Source organism: Rhinolophus hipposideros (genome assembly GCF_964194185.1).
Source record: "Rhinolophus hipposideros genome assembly, chromosome: 9".
Classification (NCBI taxonomy): Eukaryota; Metazoa; Chordata; class Mammalia; order Chiroptera; family Rhinolophidae; genus Rhinolophus; species Rhinolophus hipposideros.
Window position 1 is genome coordinate 9,592,638 of NC_138055.1, and position 21,553 is coordinate 9,614,190.

At 54.0% G+C, this 21,553-nt stretch overlaps 1 protein-coding gene across 3 annotated transcripts in view; it reads left to right on the plus strand.

Moving 5' to 3' along the window:
- Positions 1–1,229: 1,229 nt before the first annotated feature.
- The window catches only part of TMPRSS6 (transmembrane serine protease 6), a 37,409-nt gene continuing 17,085 nt past the window's right edge, over positions 1,230–21,553 (plus strand). The window contains exons 1-9 of one of the 3 annotated variants that reach the window (XM_081059941.1): positions 1,272–1,483; positions 6,946–7,142; positions 8,500–8,584; positions 11,508–11,641; positions 12,861–12,928; positions 13,512–13,696; positions 13,954–13,995; positions 18,022–18,226; positions 20,830–20,966. In XM_081059941.1, coding sequence (XP_080916067.1) covers positions 11,639–11,641; positions 12,861–12,928; positions 13,512–13,696; positions 13,954–13,995; positions 18,022–18,226; positions 20,830–20,966 — 640 coding nt within the window. In that variant the 5' untranslated portion in view covers positions 1,272–1,483; positions 6,946–7,142; positions 8,500–8,584; positions 11,508–11,638. Of the gene's footprint in view, positions 1,484–1,506; positions 1,636–6,945; positions 7,143–8,499; positions 8,585–11,507; positions 11,642–12,860; positions 12,929–13,511; positions 13,697–13,953; positions 13,996–18,021; positions 18,227–20,829; positions 20,967–21,553 lie in introns of those variants that run through there. The other 2 variants (XM_081059939.1, XM_081059940.1) reach the window with 2 other exon arrangements.

The following is a 21,553-nucleotide window of genomic DNA, read 5'->3' on the forward strand; positions in this document are numbered from 1 at the left end:
GGACGTGAGAGAAGATGCCCCCACTCAGAATCCCTAACCAGCCCACAGGGCTCCCTCCTGCCCTGACCCAGCCCTTTTCAGGTCTGGAGATGGCGCACACTGTACGTACAGAGCTCGTACCCAGCGCCTCTGTGCATGGACTCTTATTCCTGATGGACACCCCTCAGGACACGTGTGGACCCCACATGCCCCCAACACTTGCATACAGCAGGCCCCCGTACAAAGCATACACGGGAGTATGCACATGCGTGTGTGTGACACACGTGAGGTGATGTCACACAGGCAGCCTTCCTTACCTTCACTGGGAACTCCGTACACATGCTGACCTAGCGCAGTCACATGGCACACGCATACACCTCACACTCCACACGCACACGCACACACACATGTCACAGCACTCAGAGTCTCAGATGTGAAACTTCGGGCCTAATTGCGACAAACACCAATCAGCCTGTGCACAACCAGAAAACCCTGGTGCCTGCCCAACGCGTGCTTTGGAGCCTGAGGGGGTCAGACCCACCGTCTCCACCGCAGCTCTGCTCACTAGCACCGCAATTCACATTTGTGAATTTCCATGTTCTACTTGTTGCCACACTTGTGATTTCCAGGTTCTAGTAGTCACATGAAAGAATATGAAACCAAGCAGGTGAAATGAATTTTAGCAGTATATTTTCTTTGACGCAATCTAGCCAATATGTTACCATTTTAACATGTCACCGATGTAAAAACGTTCTTGCTAAGGTATTTGACATTCTTTGTTGGTGTCACCTGGTGTGTGTCTCAGCCACGCAGTGAGACGTCTCAATTCAGACAGACCCCGCCCCAGAGGCTCCACAAACACGTGGGGCCAGTGGCCATCAAAACGGGCTGCATAGCTCTATCAAATCACGTGGAAATCCAAATAATTTCCAGCTAAACAGAAAATAGCACTCTGCACTCCACTCTCTTCTCTCCTGTCCCCAGAGCACATAGCCCAGTCTCCTTTTCTCTCTCGGGCCCCTGGCTGCCCGGGTCTCACCTGTCCAGGTAAGGAGACCCGTGTGAGACCCTGCAGGTACCACACAGGCCCCTCGGCACAGCCCCCAGTCCTTGGCCCCCCACCTCATGCTCTGGAGGACCAGGGGCTGTAACTAGGCAGGAATGTCACCAGGCAACGGGCCTCGGGGGACAGCTCAGGTCTCCTGCACCTGCCCGCCAGCCTCCAGGGTGCCCACGGGGCAGGGTGGGGCGGGGCGGGCACTGCGCGTCTCTTGCCTCCAGACTGTTTACCTGAGCACAGTCACAGTGCTGTCCTGAAGTGAGCAGCAGGCCCATGGAGCCTGGGGCCACAGGCCACAGAGGACAAGGGCCAGACACTCTGGCCATGGCTCTGGGCCATTGATCCAACCCAGCTGGCCGGGTGGAGGTGGGGAGACCTTGTCCTGGACAAACAGAGGCCGTGAGGTCTGCGTGCAGGCCCGGCACCCACTTGCCACTCCCAAAGGTAAGTGGGGGCCTCCTGGACAGGGGAGCAGGGTCTATGAGTGACCTGGTAACAGTGTCCTCTGAGAGCTGGGCCTGGCTCCTTGGAACTTGAGCCGTGTGCCCTGCTCGGAGGCCAGGTCGGCAGGGCCGCCTCGGCCAGAAAGTAACCAGGTGAGCAGAAGGAGGGCCCATGGAGCTGGGGCTGGGGCAGGACAGGGCGGAGTGAGGCCAGGTGTATGGGTAGGTACGGGGCAGTGGAGGAGCTGTGGCTTCTGGGTGCTGGGAGGCCTGGGTTTAGGTGGGGCCTGTGGACTCTGGGGCAGGGACAAGGCAGGAGACAAGCCTGATTTGCTGGCCGAGTACCTCCCAGCACTCTGCAGGACTGGACGTGCTGCCCCCTCCGTACCCAGGACATGAGCTGGGTGGTGTGGTCTGCGAGACAGACCCAGAGCCCCACACTGCACGAAACAGGGGACCTTTAGCTCCCGGGTTCGGAGTTGAAAGCAGCTGGCAGTGTGTGCGTGGTGTGTATGTGCACAAGTGTTTCTGAAGGGGGAGTGTGGATCTATGAATCTGTGTCACAGATAGGTGTGTGTACCTCTGTAGGTTTTCATCTGTGTACGTCTGTGTGTGGGTTTGTGAGTGTGTTTGTGTGTGTAGAAGGGATGCTCACCCCTCCCCCACACCTGGGAACACACAGTCACAGTAGCTCATAGCAAGGATTCGCTGCAGGCCCGAAGGGCCTCACTGGAAGCTCCTAGAGCAGAGTTCCAGCTCTGCCTGCTCTGCCCTGCCCCGGCTGGGTGACCTTGAGTGAGCCATTTCATCTCCCTAGACCTCAGTTTCTCCAATCATTAGGTAGAGACAGCAAGGCAAACATCCCAGACTGATGGAGGCTGAGATGGAATGAGGTTTCCAGCGTTGCCCAGCACAGGGCTAGCATGGAGGAGGAGTTATAGCCTGGCCCCAGCGAGCTCAGCCTCCAGTGGGCAGATTGAGTCCCCTCCATTGGTCAGAAGAGCAGGAGGGAGTGAGGAACAGGTGCCAGGGTGGGGTCTAAGTGCTCAGATCAGAGGAGAAGCCTCAGGCCCCTATGGCAATGGGGGTAGACCCACTCCCTCCTTGCAGGGGACAGAGAAAATGCCCCCAAGGTGAACTACGCATCTATGGGCGTGGTCCAGGAGACTGCAGGGGGCAGTCGCCCCTCCTGGGGCTCTCTGAGAGCTTCCAGGAGGAGGTGAGAGCTGAGCTGAGGTGTGAGTGGGCCATCTAAAAGCTGGCCAGGTCAGGAGATGGACAGCCTAGGAAGAAAGAAGGGCGCGGTGGGAAAGCTAAGTGGTAAGCAAGAACTTTCAAGAACCAATCTGCGGGATGATCTTCACCCAGAGCTGGCAAAGAGCCCTTGATCCGTAACAGTTTTCTACCATCTCCATTATTAGACTTGCTAACTGCTAAGTCCAATGTCACTGGGGTACAACAGGAAGAAGAGGGCATGGGGAGAAAGGAGGCAGGAGAAGTTGGCCCCGCCACACATGCACACAGCTCCTTGGAGCTATGTGGGAAGGAGCTAGGATCCTAGCATTCATTCATTCAACAGTGAGGGAGTACCAGGTCTGCTCTCGGAGCAGGGTACACAGTGGTGAACAGAATAAAGCTCCTGCTCCTGAGCAGCTTACAACCAGTGAGGAGGTTGGACATGTAAGCATCTCATGCAATTGAGGTCTCAAGAAGTGCTGTGAAAAAAATGGAGAGAAAAAGGGGGTGGTCAGGGAAGGCCTTGCTGCAGAGGTGACATTCAAGCAAAGACTGGGAGGCAGTAAAGGAGCAGACCATGAAGCAAACTGAAGGAAAAGCAATTTGGGGAAGGGAACAGCAAATGCAAAAGACTATACTTGATATGTTGATAGTCTGGCAAGGAGCTGAGTGGGGGCTGCAGCAGAGAGAGGGAGAGGACAGAAAGATGCGAAAGGACCAAATTACCTAGGCCTTTGTGGACTGTGAGAAGGACTTTGGGCCCTGTTCTAGGTGGATGGGGGCCAGGCGAGGCTTGTGAGCAGGGCACATGGTGAAAAGACTACTCTGACGGTCGTGTAGGAAGGAATTCGGTACTGAGGGTGGCCAGATGACTGGCTCTTGCAGGGGTCAAGTTCGCAAATGACATTGACTTAGTTTAGATGATGGTGGGAGCCATGGTGGTACCAAGAAAGACTTGGGTTCTGGGGGCATTCGGAAAGTAGAGCCACAGACTTTTCTGATGGACGGGGCCCTAGAAACAATGGGGACACCCTTGTATAACAGTAAAAGACAGAGCAGTATGGTCATCTTCACACCTGTCAATTGTCACAGTTGTCCATCTCCTGCTGGGCTGTCCACCCCAAGAGGATGGGAATGGGGTCTCTTCTATTTGCCAATGTGCCCCCTGTGCCCAGCACACAGCCTGGCACAAAGCAGGTGTTCAACACAAATACGGTGGCCGGGTAACTGAATCTAAGATCCATGGCTCAAGCCTCACATGTCCTGCTTCCCAGAGGCAGCAAGACGCAGGAGAGAGCACTGCACTGAGAGTCTGGAGACCTAGGGTTCTATGCATTCATTCCTTCATCAGGCATTCATTCATGTGGCAAGCCCTGTGGTGGGTCCTACGGGAACCAGGGGTGATAAAGATACAGGCCTATTTTCTTGTGAGGAAGAGAAATGGAGGCCAAACCAGGAATATTGTTGGTCTGACCAAGGGCTGCCCAGGAGAGGAGGTGACTTACTACTTAGGGCCTGGGGACCCGTCACCAGGCAGGTGGTCTTGGAGCCCCCTTTAAGGGTCCCTGCAGTTAATCAAGCAGAGGGTGTGGCTGCACAAAGGTGGAGTCTTGTGGGCCTGCAGGGTGCTACGCATGATGGAAGTGAGGGCTACAGAAGGGGTGGGTAGCAGCCAGGTCAGGGAGGGTCTTGGTGCCATGGTGAGGAGTCAGAGGCGGTTGGTAGCCATTAGCGGATTCTGAGCGGTGAATGGGTGGAAGTGGGCAGGGGGGATGCACTGGGGATAATGTGGAGCTTGTGCCGAAGCAGGAGATGGGAACCCAGGTGGGAGGCAATGGGGACCCCAGGTGAACAGCACTCCCCATTTGGGCTGTGTCTAACTTGGGTTTCTACACAGTGGGTTTTCTGAAAATGGGCTCCTCTGTGATGCTCAAAGTCCTCACAGATGGATGTGAGGGACATTTATGAGGGAGGTGAAATCCACGGGGTGCAGGCCTAGTTGGGGGGAGGGAGAAAGGAGGGGAGAGGCCTTTTGAGTGGCCTGCCCTGGACTGCTCTTCTCGATGCCTCCTCTAATGGACTTATGACCTTCTCTGAGCCTCGGTTTCCCCCTTAGTACCCTGCTGATGTGAGAGGCAGTAGAGCATAGGAGTCAGGGCATTACTCTGCAGACAAACTGCTTGGGTTTGCAGCCTGGATCTGCTGCTAATCAACTGTGTGACTTTGGCTACGCTGCTCAACCTCTCTGTGCCTCAACTTTTTCACCTGTAAAATGGGGATGATAAATAAGAGAGCTTCCCTCCACAGGGTCTGTATAAGCTAACATGAGACAGTGCATATGCAAAGCACTGGAAATAGTTGAAATAAATGTCAACTATCGTCATTTCCAGTGCCCTTGAGTCCCCATGACTGTATGAGTCATCTCAAAATAGATCCTTGGTGAGCCAGGTTTAAGAGTAAAACAAGGGTGTGGCCACCTCTGGAGGAGGGAGGGGACTTGGGGCTGAGAGAGGGTGAGGGGCTGGGCCGTCACTGGGCTTTCCCCAATCTAGCCACCAGCTCAACTTTGAGAGGACAGCCAGTTTCTCACCAGGGGTGCTGTGGGCACTTTGGGCAGTGGGAGGGCTGTACCACCCCTTGAAGCGTATTTCCCGTCCTTGGCCTGATCCCACATGTCTGGATGTCCTCTGGATAGGGGCGTAGGGGAGTTCCATACCCAGTTGAAAATCACCAGCGGCCCCTCCCTTCCTTGCATCAGGTGGGGGCCACTCCAGATGGTTACCAAGGCCGGAAGCCAGAGCCCCTTGCCTGGGAACAATACCAAATGGAGTGGCAGGAAGTGAGGAAGCAGGAGGAAGGCAGGGAGCCCCTTGAATCCAGCTGAGATGACTTTGCACGTCACTGAAGGGCCCCATTTTGGGAAAATCCACTCTGTGAAAACCCAAGACACAGCCCAAAGGACCTCCCCACCCCCACACATCTGGGGATGCATTTCAAAGCCACAGTGGCATTTATGCACTTGGTAAGAGGAGACTACCTTCTCAGTGTTCTGGGATCCTTGCTCTGCTACTGGGTAGGTGGATGGAGGGCCTTCTCTGTACGGTGGAAAAACCTGCCTGAGAAGCCAGGTAACATTAAAAAGTTGGTTTGGAGGGGTCTGATGCTCGAGCTGCAGATCTGGGGCACTGAGAGATGGGTCAATCAGCTATTATGAAATCATGATTCGTTCATTAACAGCTCATTTCCAGGAAGCAGCCCAGAGGAATGGAAGTAGCCGAGTCAGACACTTGAACAAAACTCCCATGTATCTGCCGTGTGACCTCCAGCGAGTGGCTTAGCCTCTCAGGGCTTTTGTTTTTCTCATCTGTTACATGGGGCTGGTAGTGAGTGCCAGATATTCAAATCATACTGGAAAAATAAAGCTAGGAAAACCGTGGAGTGAGTTGTTGCTAAAACACCCTGGGCCTCAGTTTCCTCATCTGTACAATGGGTAAAGAACCTTGAAATGTGGTTGGAGATTTTAGAAGATAATATATGTAAAGTGTCCACACCTAGTGGGCCTGAGGAAGAATAACACACAGGGGCAATGGTCCCCACATCCCTGGGTGACCAGAGGACTAAATGAATGAGGCGTTAGCTTGTGTAGACACTAAATGAATATTAGTTTTTGCCTCATTCCTCTGCCCCTGCGAGACTTTTGGGCAGAAGGGGAGACGAGAAACAGCAGCCCTTGAAGGGCAGGCCCTGGTCTAGCACAGCACTGGCTCAGGGGCTTCTGGGGGAGGGCAGAGCGAATTGACTGCATCCGTATTTCCGGAAACTCTGCTATTGGGCACCAGGAGGAACAGAGAGCGTCCCTCAAATGAAGGGAAGCTGAAAGCAAGAGGAGCTGGTTTACAGAGATTGACACCCCCTGTTTTCGATTTCCATCTGTGGATACAGTCTCTGCGGTGGGGTTCGGGCACTGAAACCTCCATCTGTCCTCTGACCACAGACAGGCTGGTATGAGTGCCAAGGTAAGCGTTCCAGAGCCACACCAGCCCAGGTGTGCCGCTTGCCCTCCGTGAGCCAGCTCAGGGCCCACTTTCAATCACTGCTTACCACCTGGTGGTATGATACTCTTCTTCCAGAAGGCAGGCTGTCTTACTTCTGTGCACCGTTGGCATTCAGCAAAGGCTCCCTTGCAAATGCCAGGTTGTCTCCAACCCTGGTCTGTTTCCCTTCCAGGATGCCTGTGGCTGAGGCCCCGCAGGACGCTGGAGGGCCGGGTGACGGAGGTGATGGCGAGGAGGCCGAACCGGAGGGGATGTTCAAGGCCCCTAGGGACTCCAAGAGAAAAGTCCGAGGCTACCTGCGCCTGGCGCCCCTGTGGCTGGCCCTAGTCGTGCTGGCTTCAGGGGGCGTCCTGCTCTGGTATTTCCTAGGTAAACATGGGGTCCTGCCAGGGAGAGCCACCTAGGAAGGACTTGGGGTGATTGTGGGGGGCCACAGCAGGACAGACCAGGATTGCAGGCTCAGCAATGCCTAGCAACTCACCATGCGACCTTAGGCAAACACTTCCTTTCTCTCAGTCTCCCTTCCTGTCCTGTGAGAGGGGAGTGCTGCTGCACCTATCTTCTAGGTCCTGGGGCTCAGGCCAAGTGCTCCCCGCTGGGGAAGCAGTGTTCTTCCAGCACCCATATAAACAAACAAGCCAAAGGAGTATAAACATTGCTTCCGCTTGCCTGCAGCCCTCCAGGGGGATTGGAGCCAGCTGGCTCTGCAGGAGAAGGCCGACTAGTGCTGGTGGTTCTGGCACAATCAGTGCCTCTGCTCACTTTAGCCCCATCTGGGAGCTCTTCTAGGATGGAGACCACAGCTCCATCACCTCTGGGTTTCCAGGGTCCAGCATGAATGGGGATGAAGAGGAGGTAGGACACAGGACTCAGGCATCCAGGGGTATCCACGCACACAGAGGGCATTCATACCCCAGCCCGGAATTCAACACACAGTGAAAAGGGGCCTGGGGTTTCCAGAGCAGCTCAGGGCTTCTGTCTCTGGTCTCACAGCCCTTGATCAGTCCCCGCGAGCCCCAGAAGCAACTGACCCACGTTCGGGGTCCATTTGTCCATCGTTCTGGGCATTCATTCATTCATTCATTCAATAAACACGCTGGAGCACCTACTATGTCTTTCTCTAAACTCCATGCACATTGTAGAAGACTCATTCATTCACGACCGAGCACCTCCTCTACGCCACCTCTGTGTCAGGCTCTGCAGGTAGTCCTGCTTCACCATAAAGCATGGCACGTGCCAAGACAGAGAAAGCTGAGGGGTGGGGGAGCCTTAGCAGGAACAAGTGATCAGAAACTTTCCACGAAACATCTGCAAAAGTGAGATAGTCTTCTTGCTGGCTAAATCTCATGGTAGAATTTCAGGCCCATTGAAAGGAACCGGGGACCTACTTTGGAGCCGTCAGCAGGAGATCAGGCTCGGCTCAGCTCCAGAGGGGGCCGAGGTCGGGTAGTCTGGAACCAGCCTCCAGACAGATGCTGTTAGGAAGCCCATGTCTGACGCAGGTCCGCTGCCATGACTCAGAGTGGATGCTGACTCCGCTCAGAACTGAGCAGCCCTGGGGGTATGGAAGCTGTGTGCATTTCACCCCCAGCAGGAAGCTAGCGCCCCAGCTAGCATGGGGCCACCACGGCCTCCTTCAGCTGTGGGATAATTAGTCTTCAGGGTAAACCACAGAGCGTCAGCCTGGAGAGCCAGGAACTCACCTGCAAATTGTCTTTCTTTGCAGATGAGTCTAATTTCTCCTGGTTACGCTCCGGGAGTAAATCACCCCCCCAGGGTGTGAGTGCTCCATGGGGCTGAGGACCCAGAGGGTGAGTGCCCCCAAGCCTCAGCTGGGGGAAGCCAATCCCCGCCCCACGAAGGGATTAGGGTAGAGGAGGCACTTCAGATGTTTGAACCATTCCTCCCACCTGGCCAGGCTGTGCTCTAGGTACCAGGTACTGGGGGAGGAGATGAATCCGAGATGTGCCCTGCCCGGTCCGAAAGGGGAAATGGACAAGGCTCCGATGATGCTGGAGTCAGGATAAGTCCAAAGTGAGTGGCAGCATGACCCAGAAAGCGGCCCTGGAGAGGAGAGGGCGGTGACTGGCTTCCCGAGGCAAATGGGCCCTGGGCACAGGGGTCTATTCTTATAGTGGAGTCCTGATGCTGCCCAACTGCATTTCTCTGGCCCTTTCCCTCTCCTGCTTTCCTGGGTGACACTGTTATGCTTTCTTCTCAAACCTATTGCACCCCACCCATTTTGCCACCTGTTTCAATGAGAAAGTGGTACTACTCGGAAGAGAAGCCCCACAGACGGTGGCACCACACCCTCCCAGCTGCACCCATGAGCTCTGCCTTCCCAGCCTCCCCAAGGTGAACCATTGCTGCCTCATCTAAAGCCAGCTCTCCTGGGTCCCACAGGGTGGCCGGGCTCCAGCCACGCTCCTTCTCTCTTCCAGCGCCATTGTCTGTCAGGTGCGTTCTCAGTGCCCCCGCACCCAGTCCCTCTGGGGCCCCCATTTCTCTGCTCCCCTTTGCAGCAAACTCCTTGAAAGGGCTGTCTCGACATGCTGCTGCCCCCACTTGTGCACCTCTTGTGTCTCTGAAACCCTTTCCAAGCTGGATCCCTGCCCCTGCCCCTGCCCCAGCTCCAGGAGCGTTTGTCAAGGTCACCAGTCCTCACTCAGTGGCCACTTCTCATCCTCATGGCATTTGACCCATAAGCAGCTCTTGACCAGGTGCTGCACCCACTCTTCCTTGAAACCTTTTCCTCACTTGGCTTCCAGGCGCCCCCACTTCACAATGGCATCTCCTCTGTGTCCTTTGCTGGAGGAAGACCTCTCCTCTCTCCCTCGGCCCACTCCTCTCAGGGTCTCAGCCAGTACCCTTGGCTTTAAATGCCCTTTACAGCCTGATGACTCCCACTTTTGTACTTTTAACCTTGAGCTCCACTTGGTCACGGAGCCTTCGCCCACCCCTCCCAGGATGTCTAAGGGTCACCTCAGACCCCCCTGGTTCAACAAGCAATGCTCCATCATTCCCTCCAAACCTGAGCCCCGGCAGCCCAGCGGGACCATTTCATGCTTCCAATGGCTCCCCCTCATTCCTCTCTTTCTTTTACACCCCAGCCCCAATTTGCCAGCACACCTGGTCATCTCTAACTCCAGAATGTAGCCTGACTCCAACCTCTTCTCACCCTCTCCATCGCACAGCCTGGTCCCGGCTCCAACGCCTCTCGCCTGGACCATAGCAGGGGCCTCCCACAGATTTCCTTCCTTCTGCCCTTGCCTCCTTAGAACCTGTTTTCAATATAGCAGCAAACAAAATCATTTAACTTCTCTGCTTAAAACCCCCACTGCTCCCATCTCACTCAGGTAACACTAAAGTTCTCCCAGGGTCGTGAGGCCCTCCAGGACCTTATCCTTCGTCTCATCTCCTGCTTTCCCCTCACTCACTCTTTGCTGTTCCTCAGACACACCAGACAAGCTCCTGCCTCCGGTCAGGGCCTTTGCACCTGCTAGTCCCACTGCCTGGAGGGCTTTTGCTACAGATTCGTATCCACATGGCTCATGCCATCACCTTCTCTGGCCTCCAGGTTGTAGCCCACTCTCAGCCCTGATTTCCACAGCACTTACACCTCTGACACGTTGTGTAGAATGTTTGTTATTTATTGTCTGTCTTCCTTGCTAGACCATAAGAACTTAAGGGCAGAGTTATTCTTTTCCCTCATTGTTTTTATTCTTTATTGTTCATTGTTATACTGGTATATTTCCAAGTGCTCTAGGTCAATCCCTACACATAGTAGGTTCTCAATAAATATTTTTGAATGAATGAATAAAAGAATGAATAGGGGTACGAACTCAGGGCTATGACTCTAGTGCCTTCACATCAGTCAAAACAGTCTTTGCCAAACGGAAATCTGATGACATCATCCTCGATTTTAAACCTTTCATGGTTTCCTTTGTTCATCGGGGAAAGACCAAAATCCTGTCCTGCTGATGTTCCAGCCTCTTGCTGCCCCTCTTCCTATCTGATTGCTCCTGCCAAGCAGACTTTTAGCCCTGGTCCTCACCACAATCTCTCTGCCTCAGGGCCTTGTGCCCTTCCTTCTGCCCTTCAGGTATTTTCCTCCCTCTCCTCTTCCCAATGTATTCTCTAGTTGCTTATCTCAGCTGGAGGGCCACCTGGCCTGGGCCTGTTTCCTTTGTCTTGTCTCCTCAATAGGCCTGGTGCCTGTCCTGGAAAGCCCTCCTCATAGATGGGTCCTACTTTTTTAATGGTTACTGGAATAATACCTGTCTGACCCACCACTGTCAGTTCCTCATGGGGAGGCACATCTGCCTTGGTTTACTAGTGTACCCCACATAGTAGGTACTACCTGGACAGCCTGGTGAGCGGAAGGATGCCCACAGGTGCTTACCCATGAACTTGACCTTCTGGGCCACGTGGGTGTGCTGGCCTTCATGCCCTCCATGTCCTGGACCGATGACTATGTCAGCTTCTGATTGGAAGCCTCTGGGACACCATCCATCTGGGGGCCTCTCTCCTCCCTGGCACCTTGGGGCCAGTTTGTCACTAAAGACTTTGGATGATGAGGATGATAATGATTAAGATGAGGATGACGATGGCGTCTTGAAGGCCCACGATGCCCGGAAGCTGAGCGAAGGGTTTGGGTGGAGGAGAAGGTGTGGGGAGGACAGGAGCCTTCGCCGTCTGCTCCCTCGGTTAACCTGCTGGTTTCTTCCTGGCCAGGGTACAAGGTAGAGGTGACGGTCAGCCAGGTGTACTCAGGCAGTCTCCGTGTGCTCAATCGCCACTTCTCCCAGGACCTTGCCCACCGGGAGTCCAGTGCCTTCCGCAGTGAAACTGCCAAAGCCCAGAAGATGGTAGGGAAGGATTGCGGGGATGGGAGGGAAGGAACGTGGGATGAGAAGGGAGAGGGAGGGGCCCGATAATGTCAAGGCTGGTGGACAGTCCATCTGGAGGACAAAGTGGGGGCAGAGGCCTGCCCTAGGTACGATGGACGTGGCGTGGTATAGGGTGGGGGGGAAGTTAGTGGACTCTAGCATTCTATGCACTTGGGTTAAATCCTGGTTGTGCCACTTACTAGGAGCCTGCCCTGGGAAAGTTAGGGCAGTGCAAGGATCTGTCAGGGCCCCCCCCCCACATCCCCTTTCCTCCAGGGGAATGCTCACTACACTAGAACGGTCTCCCACGCCAGCACCTCTACCCTCAGGCCACAGGACCGCACCATATCCCGCAGAGCAGGCTGGAAGTGCTGGGGAGTTATCCCCAGGAGCACTGCTCAGCCACGAGAAACAGAGTGGGTGGATAAACACCCACAGACCCTTGGGGGGGGCAATTCTGAGGGTGTCCCCATCGGCTCCCAGAGCTGCCTGCCGGGCTGTGCCTCAGTGGCCCACAGCTCTACCCTGCTCCTTCACAGCCGTGTTGGCTGCCCTCCTCCAGTCTGCCTTTCTACTCCCTCCCCACCCCCACCCTGGTTCCCCGGAATCACTTCCACATAAACCATTTGCTCCCCATCCTTGACTCAGGGTCTGCTTCAGGGGGACCCACCCAAGGCTCTCCTCCCTCCTCTGTAAAGTGGGGTGATGATAACAGTGCCTGTCCATAGGGTTGTTGTGGGGTTGGAATGAGACAGTGTGGACATTATGTTGTTCCAAATGCTTTACGAAATACAACCCCGAGGTTCCATCCTGCCATCAGCACAATGGTTAACCATGTGCAACCAGCCTGCTGAGCTCCATGGCTGGTGGCTATGGGTCAGGTGGGGACTCAGGAGCCGAGTGGGGCTTCTCAGAGTTGAGGAGTGACTTTTGATGAGGAGGACAGAGGTCATGGGTGGTCTGATGGAGGCCAGAGCTGGTGGATGAGGTGGGGTTGGGGGACAGTGCCTGAGTGTAGGGGGAGGGGAAAAAGTGGACGGAATATGAGGCTTGTTTCCTGGTGAGGCCACTACCTCCAATGTGACTTTGGGCAAGACTCTACCCCGTAGGCTCCTCTGCCTGGAGAGGCAAAAGGCCTCTCAAGGTAGGAGGGGCTTGTGCAGAGTGTCACTGGGGGCTATCATTTCTGCACTTTTAGATCAAGGCACTCATCGCCAGCACCAGCCTGGGCACTTACTACAACTCCAGCTCTGTCTACTCCTTTGGGTGAGTCACCTGGCCCCCACAACCCACCCCTGCTAGAACCTCAGACTCAGGGAAGGGCGTGGGACACTGTCAGCTTCTGATGCCATGCCCACGTTTCTTTTTCTTAATGAGGAAACTGAGGCATGGAGAGGCAACTTGGCTTCCTGCGTGCGATCTCTCTTCACTGTGCCTTGTTTCCTCCTCTGTAGAGTGGGCACGGACGTGTGTTAGGGATTACCTAGACAGTGGCTGTGACGTGCTGATCGAGGGCCTGGCAGGGGTTAGGTGAAGACACAGAGGGGTGTTAGTGGAGGGTGGCCCAGCTGTCCCACTCAGGTCTGCTTCTGCCCCTTTTGACGTTGTCTGTGGCATACAATTAAACCTCTTGTGTCTCAGTTTCCTCACCTGTAAAATGGGCATGATGAGAGCACCCGCCTCAGAGGTAGTTAGGAGGCTTTCCTGTGAAGGTGGACAGCAATGCCTGGGAGGTAGTAAGCACTCAATATGCATGAGCCACAGTGGTTCTCCCACCACAGGAGCAGGGGGCTGGGTAGGGGAGACTGCAGGCTCCGTCCCCAGCCCCTCTCTCTTCTGCCTGCCTTAGGGAAGGCCCTCTCACCTGCTTCTTCTGGTTCATCCTCCAAATCCCTGAGCACCGCCAGCCAATGCTGAGCCCCGAGGTGGTGCGGGCATTGCTGGTGGAGGAGCTGCTGTCCACAGCCAACAGCTCGGCGCCTGTTCCCTACAGGGCCGAGTATGAGCTGGACCCTGAGGGCCTGGTCATCCTGGGTCAGTACTGGGAAGGGGCAATGTGGGATGGTCTGGCGAGGCCTGGAAATGCTGCCCACCAGGGCTGGGATGCTCTCAGGGTGGGCCCCCAGGGACCCAGGAGCCAAGACTGGGGGTGGCCCGGGGTGGCGGTGGTGTCAGCATTCAGGGTAAATATCAGACAGGCTGGCTCTGATAGTCTCTTCTATTTTTATTTTCCTTTCATTTCATTTTATGTATTTATTTTTTGTCTTCATTTGTTCATTTCCTTTTAACAGAAGCCAGCGTGAAAGACATAGTTGCACTGAATTCCACGCTGGGTACGCTACTTTTGTTTTTTCCTCTCTACTTTTGAGTTGGTGTTTTTCTTGGACTGGTCAAGTGTCAGGGAGCCACATGGATTCTCTGGTGGGTGCAGGGAGCACTTGCCTAGAGCCACCCAGGGGGTGCCATGGTGGGCTCCACAAGGGGTCCCAAGCCTTGTTGGGACCTGTGGGGGGAGGGGAGGAGGTGTTGTACATATGTGAACATGTGTATGTGTGTCTTGTGCATAAGTGTGGGTGTGTTGCCTGTATGGGGTGTGAGAGTATGACTCTAATTTTCTATCATTGGATTCAATTTGCCCACAAGCTACTGTTTGCACTGATGGTGGGAAATAATCTTGCCAGTTTGAGGTGTATCAGTTACTTTGAATTTAAAACATGGTCTTTGGGAGATATTTCTGTCACATTCAGGGGTACCCCGTCCACCTTTTCCTTCCCTTTCTCAGCCAGCCAGGCTAATCTGCCCTCTGCCCCCCACCCCATCCCTGTGCCATATTACTAGAATCACCTTGCTTTTTCCCAAGAGGCTCACATCTGCCTGCTAAGCCCTGGGAAGCAAGGCAGCATCAGGACCACTGTGCTGCAGAACGCCAGGGGTGCTTTCCACATCACCTGTGTGACTGGCAGCTCGGAGTTGTGCAGTGCACTACTTGTGCTACTGTACCCTGTGGTCCTGATCAGAAGCCCCTACATTCTCAGATTCTTCTTATACTACCGAGAGTTTCTACCCAGTGCTGAGGCTGGGCTGAGGACCTCAGCCTCCTCTCAGTGTGCGAGGCAGTTTAAATGCTGGTTATACCTTCGCTGACCTTCCTCTCCTCCCACCTGGCTGGTCAAATGCTTACTTCCTTGGTGGATGGATGTCATGGGGTCAAAGCACAATTTTCAAAGAGTTAAAATCATGATTCTCATACACAGACATAGTGAGCACATGTCAGAGATTTATTTAACTCTAATGAGAGAACCAGTAAGATAGTAAAGCTGGTCCAGAGAGGAACAAAAGAAACTGATTTATTTGTCAGTTATCATATCATATCTATCATCTATCTATCCATCCATCCATCCATCTTACACTGCATTGGTACATGAGTTGCCCTGACCCTTGGTCTGGGATAGGCCTTTCTTTTGCCCTTGCCTGTGCCTGATGTCCACTTGTCCCCAAGTTTCTGGCAGTTGCTTTGTAATTACCCTTATTTTGTTCCATGAATGTCTGAAAACCTTGCTCTCTAGAGCACAGTTTCTAATAGGGCAGGGGTGACAACTCAAATCCTTTAAATAGGCTTTTTGGGCACTTCCTCCATGCCAAGCCCCACCCTGGGGACATCAGATGACCACGTCCCCATCCCTGCCCTTGGAGGAACTCTGAGTCCCATGAAGGAGACAGACTCGTAAACAGATCTCCCAACACCAAGTACCGGTGCTAGAAAAGAGGACGTGAAGGCTGTGGAGAGAGAATGGTTCTGCCCCGGGACACGGGCTACATCCAAAGCAGAGGAAGGAACATGCCTTTAGAAGGAGGAAGGAGGTCTTCCTGACTTGAGTCCTGGAGGCCTTCACGGAGAAGGGGGCAGCAGACTCAGGCATGGGGGATTGGTAGGAGTCTGTCAGGTTGAAAAGGGGGAAATGCATTCTGGGCAGAAGGAAGGTCATGAGCAAGGCCAGGCGAGGAGAATGCACAGGCAGGTTCATTTACTTTTTCCCTGAGACCAGCGCTACCTGGCTTCCCAAAGTCGTTTCTGATTATCAACAGACACCAGCAATGCCTATCCATTTAATTAGACCCCCCCGTCCTCTGCCAAAAGTAATGATTAAAATGGCAAAAGCAAAGCATCAGCTTGGAGCAAGATTTAAAAAATACAAATACCTAGAAACAGCCAGACACCTTTCCGCAGCTGCTGGCCAAGGCAGATATCACAGGCTCTGTCGCTTCCCCTTGCAGATGTCAGAGGTCTCTTCCTGGGGGAGGTCAGCTCCCCACTGGAGTCAGGATGGCCAGGGGTCAGGAGGAGGGAGCTGAGCAACAAGCAGCAGTAGCAGAACAAAGCATGTTCACCGCCATTCCCTTCTTGGTCCACAGACCCAGCCAGAGAAGGAGGTGGGACAGGGATTATTGGCAGAAGTCAGTGGCTAAGCGACTGGCCCAGAATCCCACAGCTGCCGAGAGATGGTGCTGAGGCTAGACAGTAGAGTGTGGACTCCCCACACACCAGGCCGCCTACCTCATCGGAGCCTCACTCTCGCTTCCCTTCTGCTTCCTGGCAGAACACCCATCCTGCCTGCTTCCTTCTCTTATGATGAGGTTTAGATGAGATATTTAGTTCTATGGGAGAGATTTGTTTGTTCACTTCTGGTCCTTGGTTTTTAAATCAAACACATAGTAGGTGCCCAAGAACTATATTGAATGAGTGAATGAATGAATGAATGAATGAATGAATGAATGAATGGTGTAGGTGGTATTGCTGTGTAAGCTCTAGCCCTGCCCACAAAGCTTATGGATTGCATCTAGGAGAGGAGGCAAAGCCTCTGCCGTGAGGTTGCAGGTGGGTATGGTTGTGTGATAGAGGAGGTGTGAAGTAAGGGCAGCCAATGAGATGGGTACATCTGAGCCTCAAGTGGGGCCAGCTGAAGGGTGACAAGTCACAGGACTTTCACCCCAGCTTCATCTTTTCGTCTCTCCCACACCCACCTAAAGAAAAACAGCCATTACATATTGTGTTTCCCCCAAAATAAGACCTAGCCAATCAACTCTAATATGTCTTTTGGAGCAAAAATTAACATAAGATCAGTATTATATTATATGTTATATTATATCATATTATATTATATTATATTATATTATATTATATTATATTATATTATATTATATTATACATGGTCTTATATTATATAAAATATAATATTTTATATTTTAATGTTTGCTCCAAAAGACGCATTAGAGCTGATTGTCTGACTAGGTCTTATTTTCAGGGAAACAGTGTATATTGAGCACCTATTGTATGCAAGGCACTATGCTGAGCACTCAAACATGCATCATCCCTAAGCTTTGTGACAACCCTGCAAGGGTGGTTTCATTGTCCCGATTCTACAGAGGAGAAAACCAAGGCCCAGAAAAGAGTAGGTGAACTGTCTGTCCCAGGTCTGTAAAATGGGGACAACAATAGAAACTATCTCATGGAAGCATTAAATGAGATACTGAGTGTACAGCCTTGAGCTCAATTCCAGCATGTCTCAAACACTTGCTAAGTGCAGTTGGTTTCATTCTCCTTGTTGTATTATTAGCTAGAGCTCCCTTTTTCTACTTAGGGCTGTCCCCCAGTCCCCAGGAATGCATTCCCTTCTCTCCCCCTGAAATGAACCCTTCACTCTGCTCCGGGTGTGGCTCAGCTGGCTCACTGGTCTCCAGCGACCTCAGGGTTGTTCCCAGCAGCCAGAGGAATGTGACCCAAGCCTGCTCCTGCCCCTGCCCCAGGCCTGCCTAACCTCCCATGGTTCCACGGTCCCCATGGCCACAGGAGAAGGCAGGTCCCCTCCTGGGTGTGATCTCAGCTCTGCCTCCCTTCTGCAGGTTGCCCTCCTGCCTCTATGTCCCCTGCCCGCCTTGGCCTCCAGTGTGACCCACACTGTGACCCACTCCCCACCCCCGCTGGCACTTCTCTGCCCCACAGACCAGGCTTGGAGCCTTCACATCCTGAGCTATTACTGAGGGGCTTTGTATCTGTCCATACTGTTCTCAGCACTCCCAGGCAGTGGCTGGACTTTTCTCTGGCACTCGCTTGGCATGGAGAACTCAGTGAGTGCTAAGTGAACAAATGAATGAACCAATGAATGAATGCATGCATGAGGAGATGAGATGAAAAGCACAAGGAAACAGACAGATGGGACAAAGCACATCTGGGCTGACCCTCATCCAGCTGCTTTCCGTTCCCCACCCCTGCCTGGGTGAGGACCTGATGGGGCTGGCTCCCTCAGATCTATCCCCACAACTAATAGAGATCAGGGGGCATGTCCCTCTCCCCCCTCCAGGCTGCTACCGCTACAGCTATGTGGGCCAGGGCCAGGTGCTCCAGCTGAAGGGGCCCGACTACCTGGCCTCCAGCTGCCTGTGGCACCTGCAGGGCCCAAAGGATCTCATGCTCAAACTCCGCCTCGAGTGGATGCTGGCTGACTGCCGGGACCGGCTGGCCATGTACGACGTGGCCGGGCCCCTGGAGAGGAGACTCATCACCTCGTGAGTCCCTGGGAAAGTTGGGGGTGGAGGTGGGGGCTTTGGGAAAGGAATGGTGGCGTGGGGTCAAAGGTCACACAGCACTCTGAGACCAGGGGCTGTGTGAGGGGCCTGATGTCTGGGAGAGAGTGAGGTTAGCTGGAGGGAAACCGGGGGAGGGAAAGCTGGAAATGACTGTGGACTACGGGCAGTTCTGTCTCTTCCCTGAGCCTCAGTTTCCCCATTTGTAACAAAACAGTTGTATTAGATGACCCCTAAGGTCAGCTCTGGGAGGTACATGGCTTGTTAGAAGAATGCTTCAGAGTCAACTTCTAACCCTCACTCTGTTGCTTTCTAGCTGTGTGCCCTAAGGCAAGTCACTTTGCCTCTCACCACCTCAATTTCCTCACCTATAAAATGGGTACACAATCATGCTAACCTTGCAGGGTTATTGTGAGGATTTAAAACAGGCCCCTCTGTGCCGAGATCCTCACACACAGCAATGCCATTCAGTTGAGGCTGGGTCACAAAGGGCATTGAGTTCCTGAGCAGAGGAATAGGGCTTTAGGGCAAGGGATATGATGTGGAATGCAGAAGTGACCAAATCAGAGGGTAGGTAGTAGGGCATGGGGAGACCATGCAGGCGTTAGAAATGGCCTTGGTCTTCAGGTCCACAGGGTAGGGAAGGGGTATTGGGCCTACCAGACTCTGTGGGGGGTGGAGAAAGACACTGGGGACACCAGCCTGCTGCCCTCTCTGTTGTGCTTGGGCTGAGCCAGCTTCCAGGCAGGGATGGGGGTGGGGCCTTCATGTTCAGATCAAGGGCAGTCCTTGAGAGTGAGCTGGGGGAAGCTTCTCCCCAACCCCCTCCCCCAGGGCCTCTCTGAGTCTCCAGGTTCTGATGCTGCATGCCCTTTGCACACACCCCTGCTGCCGTGTCATGTGGTGACCTTAACCTGGGTGTGTGTGGGCTGGGTTCCTGGAGGGCTCTGGGAAGTGTAGAGAAGCCAGACACTATCTGATTACCGGGCCAAGGAGGGTGGAGACACTTATGGGCTTCCCCTGGGGCTTCTCTGAGTGCCCTCCCACCACACACCTCACTGATATTGGTGGGGGCCTGGCTGCTGGATCCCTACTCACTGTGGCCCCTGGCCAGGCAGCTCGCTCCACCTTGGACCCAAGGAGAAGGCCTCAAGTGACAGACAAGATTGCATTCCAGAGCTTGAGAGGGAGCTTTAGTGGTGGAGGGAAGACAAAGCAGACCCTTGCCCATCTCAATCTAACCTCCTAGGCATGACCTGGGGCCCTTTGGTTTGTTTCCATGTGTTCCTGGGAGACTGGAGACATTTTAGTTCCAACAAAGCTTTGCTGCCAAGTAAATAAAAGCAAAGAAACCCCCACCATTAAAAGCTGAAACCCCCATTAAAGGGGACCTCCAGGTGCCTTTTAACCCTACTATCTTATCTCCCACCTCCTGGGGAGATGGGCAGGTGAGGCTGAGGAGGGTGTGGTGTGGAGGGGGAGGTAAAAGCAGGAGGGAGAGGGATTGGGAAAGCAGTGCCATCTCCCTCCCTGGCCAGAGGCCACGGGAAACACCCCTTTCCAGGACACATCCGCCCCAGCACCCTCCTAGGGAACTGCCTTGGGATTACTCACTCCACTCTGGTTTTTGAGGCTGTGTTTGGATTCCATGTATGCACTTGCCGGGATGTCTGCCGTGCCCCCATCAGCTTCCACTCCCTCTGGTCAAGTCCATGGCCGATACATTGTAGGTCGGCAGTACCCCACTGCTGGCTGGTGGCATGCCCACGGTGGGAGGCAGGGTTATCAGCTTCCCGGGAATTGGTCTACTCATTAGCAAGGGCTCGGGGGATTCTGTCAGAGACAAGGGGCTGTGTGAGTTTTAGTGAGAGGTGAGGGGAGCACCCCTACTTGAGGTGGTTAGACCAGGGGCACCTCCTGGGAAGGGGCACGAGTTGCTGTCTCAGGCAGCGCCCAGGGTACTTCTATCTCTGCTGTGAACCTGTGGTGGAGCCTTGGCATGGTTCTCACCCTCAGTTTCCCCACTTAGAAACCAAGCAGTTGACTTCGACAATCTCCTAAGAGCCTTTGCAGGGCTGGCATTCCAGACCTCTCAGAGCTGAGAAGTCTAAGATACTGCTATTTATTTTGTGGATCCCAGGCACCAAGCTCTGGGTAGAATCCTGGGGTGCCAGACCACACTCCTGCCTTTTGTCTGTCTCTGCCCAGAAAAAGACCCGGAGTCAGTGTGTGTCCAGCCAGTGGTCCCCACAGATGCCAGTCAGGTCTCCCTGTGGGCAAGGCTGGGCACTCAGAGGTCACGGGGATTCTGAGGGAGTAGAGGGGGTTCTATGGGACTGGAGTCAGCTGGCATAGTCGAATTGTGAGTTTTAGAAGTCTTGGCAACCTCCTGAGATGCTGGTTTGACCCTCACAAAGCCTCTAGGCAGGTCCCTGGGCCAGAGAGGGTCAGAAATTTGTCTGTGAACACACAGCAGGCTGGCAGCACACCTGGACGTACAGATTTCCAGTTCATCCTCTTCTGTGCCTCCCAGATGCCCATCCTGGGCCCCCGCCCACCCTTGCGACCTTTCTCTGTCCCCCTAGGGTCTATGGCTGCAGCCGCCAGGAGCCTGTGGTGGAGGTCCTGGCATCAGGCTCCGTCATGGCAGTGGTCTGGAAGAAGGGCCTGTACAGCTACTACGACCCCTTCGTGCTCTCTGTGCAGTCCGTGGCCTTCCAGGGTGAGGGGGTCGGGAGTCCCTAGGGAGAGGAAGAGGGCGGTGGCAGAAACTGAGGGTGCTCCCCTGGGCCTGCCCTTCACCTTCTTGGCTCTAGTTATGGTGGGATGGGGGAGAGGGAAGGTTCTAGAAGCGCCTCTACACTCTACTGCACCACCCTTCCCCCAACACACACACATTCTTCCTTTATTCTCGGTCCATTTCCCTCATCTTCTCCTTCACTCTCCTACATTCCCCATCTCTCCTCTCCCTGGTTTTTCTCTCCCTCAATTCTCACTCTTCTCTCTCTTTCATCTCTCTCCTGCCTTCTTCGATTTTCTTTCCTGAGTTTATTGGTTTTCTTTCCTGAGTGTATCGTTTTATCCCTCCTCTCATTCTCTTCCTGACCGGGCTCTGTGTCTCCTCTCGGGGCCGCTCCCCACCCCTTTTCCCTCTGTATTGACCCGAGGCTGAGCCTGGAGGGTGCGGTCTGTGGTCAGCAGGCCTGAGAACCTGGGATTCACCCCAGACAATCTTCTCAAACTGAACGTGAACCCACAGATCTCTGTGGAGATGGGTAGGGCGCTCAGGGGAGGCTGATTACACAGCAT